This window comes from Solea solea, chromosome 12 (genome assembly GCF_958295425.1).
Source record: "Solea solea chromosome 12, fSolSol10.1, whole genome shotgun sequence".
Classification (NCBI taxonomy): Eukaryota; Metazoa; Chordata; class Actinopteri; order Pleuronectiformes; family Soleidae; genus Solea; species Solea solea.
Window position 1 is genome coordinate 20,209,452 of NC_081145.1, and position 5,081 is coordinate 20,214,532.

Below are 5,081 nucleotides of genomic sequence, written 5' to 3' on the forward strand. Positions count from 1 at the left end.
TAGTTTTTATACTACGTCCCATCTTCACAACTATCTAATCCATGATGTATCCTACATTTAAATTAAAATTTCACATAATTATCTTTAAACTAGTTGTTAAAAGCCACCCGTACTCGTCTGTTCCGAGTGCGCCACCCATCTTTGGCCAGCAGAGGTCGTGCTCTCCCCATTATCCTTGCTTGTTTGCAAAACAATGTGCTTGACCATAATATTCGTCCATTAAAACGGAGTATGATGTTGCTCCAAGCTACTTTTGTGCTGATCGTTAAGTGCTTTCATCAAACTAACTCATTTATTTATGAATAAGATAAATACAAAACAAAAATTAAAGATAAAGGATGGGAATCATATTATCTTGATTGTATTTAAACTTCGAGTCTTGCGTAGAATAAACGGTTTTAAATGATGGTTAATCTGCGAATTATTGTTTCAACCAGAGAAAATGAGAGAGCCTCAGGTGACATCTTCAAACTAGTTGCTGCAACAGTAAAAACATCCATACAATGTAACAAATTTGTTTTAATAGGAGTTAAAGACAAAGAAATGTGGCAAATCATTAATGTAAAATAGCTGGAAATAAAATGTATTTATTTTTGCTTTAAAAAAATTAAGTCATGAAAACTCAAAAGAATTATAAAAAAACAGAGGTAGAACAATGCGATCAACTAATAATTTGTAGTGTATTATTAGTATTACTATGCTTTTAATACTCATAATGATGCAATATAAATAAATAAATCTGAGTTGTTTTTCTACTGAAACTATTGCTTTATGAAAAACATGAAATTCTCTCTACAATCCCATAGGTTTGCTTTGAATTTGTTGCTGTAGTTTTTGTAATTCCAGACCTCATCAAGGTTTCTTACTGAAATGGTAAATGTCTTCTTTTGTTTCTGACTGCAGCATATGTGATAGAGACTATTTATCCCCAATTAGTGTCAAACACATGAGCTTTTCAATACAAATTGGTGACATGAAGCCCTCAGCTTCCTCTGTAGGTGCTGTAGGAAAACCGACTCATAAGCAGAGGAAGGTGGAATCTCTGCCCAGGGTCTGTGATGATGAACACAACCTGTACAAACACAAACACACACACAGAAGTGCTGATGATAAAACACCATGCTGAATAACAGCTTTGTTCCTGTATTGGAAATATGCCAAGTCAGCAGTTCAAATGTAAGCCAATAAATCACAATTCAATTTAATAACATACTGTAAATGTCAGCAATATCTCGAACCTCACCTCTACATAGGGAAAGAAGGAGGTCTGGCCGCGACTCTCCCAGTATGAACCAGTCTCAAAGCGCAGCTTGTACATGCCAGAAGTGAAAGCTTCTTGGCTGATGAGTCCTGAGCAGCGGCCGTCTTCATTCGTTGTCCTAAAAATCATCATGGTGAAAGATGCACCTTCAAAATTCCCATCACACATGACATATTGTCTTCTATATTCAAGGATAATCTAAGAGCATTACAGGAAAAGTTATTGTTCTTTAAAGTGTGATTGTACTCTATGAGGTACTGGACTGATTTTAGCCAATTAACAAAATGCTCACTTAATAAAATCTCTGCCTACTAAAGTCTACCATATCTAAATTAGCCATTTTTTCTTGCTGTTAGACTGCTTCTTCCTAACTTTTTGCCCCTCACTCCCTGCACAGAAGTCCATTGAGAAAATCTCTTTACATTACAGCATACAGTAGTTGTTGATCCACTGCTGCCTCCATCAATAAACGAGTGTGTTGTTTTGTTTGAAAGCCTTTGTCTAGAATTACCTAAGAGGCACAAACCTCCCTGATGAAGAAGTCTAGCAGCCCTGATGTTCTTGTGAGCTTAAAAAATTAAGTGAAATGAATGAATTTTCCTTGTGGACTTGTGTGAGAGATTGTTTCCAGCCAGAAAATGCTGTCAAATAGTGAGATTAAGTTGCAAATATATTCTGCAAAGATTTTATAAGCTTGAGCAGGCATAGATGTGGTAATGTGGTAGCCTTTTATTCAGTAGCTAAAATCCGTTATTCCTGATAAAACAAATGTATAGCATTTAACGGTTTCTTTCACTACAGTTTCAGCTGTGCAGGGATGTCTTATGTCCACAAGTTCAAACAATACCCGACTCCCAGCATGTTCCAGATCTTCAGTTCAGAGTCGAGTCGATGCAGAGTGACAGCCATCTTGGATGCTGGGATGCCATCTCCTGTGTTCAGCACATGAGTGGTCAGAGGGCTGGACACTGCTGCAGCCATGGATATCTGTCACTGTTACAGTCACAACTGGCTTCACAGCATGGAACAACAAAAAAAATAAGTAACTTTGCTCAGTTTATATCATAAAATACATATATACAACACTATACAGGATCTTTACAAATTACATACAGTATATTATCCTTCCTCCAATTAAAGAATTTCAAGAAAATCAATGGTTGACCAACAAAATAAAGCTATTTGCTTCGTAGTTAAACAAACAGGTCAGGACTTTACTCTCACTACCCCCCACTCCAAACTCAAACATCTCCTGACATCGATCCATTTGTCAGCTGACATTCTCTATAATAAAGAAAAATAAATCTAAACACAAAAAAACACAGTTGTTGTGCTTGTGAAGAGTGACCAACCAGACTGACCAACTTTGAAAAGCACCCTGTGCAGGAAAAATAAAGAGTAGAGTCATAATAACAGCGACATGCAGGAGTGCAGAAAATGAGAACGATAACAAGAAAAAGAGAGACAGAGATAAGGCTTTAATGTTGGTCCCAGTTGGTCTTCAGAACACTCGAATACTGGTGAATCATAATCCAGTTCCGGAATTCTATGTATTCTGATGTTAGAGAAGACTTACCCTGTGTAAATACTCCGTTCTGCTGCAGCCAATTCGATCATTTCCAAAAACTCCACCACCAGCCATTTGTAATCATCAGCTACACACGCCCCCAACCTGCCCTGCTGGTTTCAAAGGTTGTCTGGAGTCTAATCAATGACTACAGCAGGCTGCTGAGAGGACAGTTTCACTTCAGTTAAGCATGCCATTAACTTACCGATTATTGACAAATTTGAAACTAATTTGTGTGACTCTAAATACAAAACTTGGAGGCCAAGAGCTGAAGCACCAAAATCATTTATTTGCTAAATACTCGATTAGAGCCAGGGTTCGGTAAGTGTGGAAAATAGCATAATAGCAGACTTCATTTTGACAAAGTGTAACTAACCCTCAAATCAAAGCTCTGGCCCCCAAAACACTAGAAGTATTTGTTTTTACTTATTCCTCAGACACCTTTATTAATTGATGCCATGCAGGATGTGAAAGTGTTTCAACTAATGGTTTGAGTTTATTCAAGGTTTATATATTTACACATCAGATTATTGAGGATTAGAATAAAGACTGGAATCATGGCAGGGAGGACGGAGGGCAGATGAGAACAGGCTTTAGCAAAAAATGACCAGGAAACAGTAATAGTCTACAATTAGATGTTGTGATGGAGTTTAAGTCAAATTTTTACATCAGAGTTGATTTTAACATTCCTGTTGTAAAGCACCCATGCACACAGAGAGACAGAAAGATAAACCCAAAGAAAAAACACAGAGTCAGAGGGAAACCCCCGGTGATTGGAACAGAGAGTGTTGTGAGTATAAGATAAGATAAACTTTACTGTCCAAAAGGCTGACCTTTCAAACTGACCTTTGACCTTAGACCTCACACTTAAGATCAGAGGAAAAACTACTGTTGTTACTCAAGTAAAAGGAGAATGCTTCCTAGTCCTGATTTAAATCATATACAACACATTATAAAATCATCATTATTATTATCAGTGCAAAGCTGCAACACACTTACTTTATGAAAAACATTTTTTACTACACTCACATTAAAATACAATACATTCAGCACTGAGAACAAACACAAAAGCATCAACAGCAGAAGCTACACTGAAGCCAAATGAAGTGTCAGTGTCTGTTTTTCCAAAATGATTCAGTTGCACAATTTCTTATTAAATCATTATCTTTTTTTTTATAACCTTGGAAATTGTGTTTTAGTATAAAGAGAGCCACTACTGTACACATACATATTTTTCAAACTGACAAATATTTTACATTTTTTTTCCTTTACATAAGTTCTGAACATATTTACAGTCATAGTTGTCGGTATTGTCCAGGTGGGTAAAGATGCTGGAGAAAAAGTTTTCATGTGTCGTGTCTTGTTGGCTGTGATTCATCGTCAAAATCAGTTACAGAAAATAATGACGACAATGACCCAGAATACAAATAATATTAATGGTGACAAATTGATGGAAATGGTGTTTATTTGATAAAGCAGAAACTAATGGCCATTATTTTTCAGAGGGGTTAATAATAATGTCATGAAAGTTTCAGAGTCAGTGGTGTCCTGAGTGAATTTGACGAGGAGTTGTAAAACTGAGCTTGATACCTAACAGGCCTGATGAAAATGAAGTGTGTGATAAGGAGCTGCCACACTGGTTTATTCACACATTGTCATTGGAAGCAAATGATACCAAATATAACATGGTCAGAGTGTGATACCTGGGGTCAATATGAGTTCTTTTTAGTTGTAATATAGTACAGTGATATGGTTTACAGTGTATTATGTACTGAACATGATAGAGTAGGTGATCTCCTTTGTTTGCTGTATCATATTTCAGAGACTGTGCGACAACTCAAAGTTCTGCAAAAACACAAGTCATCAGTTTACTTTTGGATTATCACTGAACATGTCAAAGACGGCAAAACAAGGGAAAGCATTCTAGGGAGAGCAAAAACCTCCGCAATGCTGCTCAGTTTCCTGTAGTGTCAGTACAGTGACAGTCCCCAATCTTGCAAGGTTGACAATTGTTCAGAAAAATACTGAATCTGTGTATTTCTTCCATGGGCCATAATCTGCGGACAGACAGATAAATGCTACCGAAATATAATAATTAGCACAGTTAATTATCTGTTGAAGTAGCTGAAGAAAGTCTCAGGTTTCTGCCCTTTAATTTAAACAGTGTACAATGATAATATAGTTAAAATCAATAGCTGCCTGAAAGGGAGTAATTCATAGTTGTTATGGTGGTTTACAGATGGAGCATCACAC

At 36.7% G+C, this 5,081-nt stretch overlaps 1 protein-coding gene across 3 annotated transcripts; it reads right to left on the reverse strand.

Moving 5' to 3' along the window:
• Positions 1–982: 982 nt before the first annotated feature.
• On the reverse strand, positions 983–2,927 carry urahb (urate (5-hydroxyiso-) hydrolase b). 3 transcript variants are annotated; one of them, XM_058646555.1, is made up of 4 exons: positions 2,838–2,927; positions 2,109–2,273; positions 1,244–1,379; positions 983–1,072 (listed from the first exon to the last, which is right to left on the reverse strand). In XM_058646555.1, exons 2-4 carry the CDS (start codon positions 2,240–2,242, stop codon positions 983–985), a joined length of 360 nt encoding a protein of 119 aa, XP_058502538.1. In that variant the 5' UTR covers positions 2,243–2,273; positions 2,838–2,927. The 3 variants fall into 3 exon arrangements, with proteins under 3 accessions (XP_058502538.1, XP_058502539.1, XP_058502540.1); XM_058646556.1 differs by having other exon boundaries at positions 2,109–2,269; positions 2,838–2,900; XM_058646557.1 differs by lacking the exon at positions 2,838–2,927 and adding an exon at positions 2,623–2,830.
• Between the last annotated feature and the right edge of the window lie 2,154 nt (positions 2,928–5,081).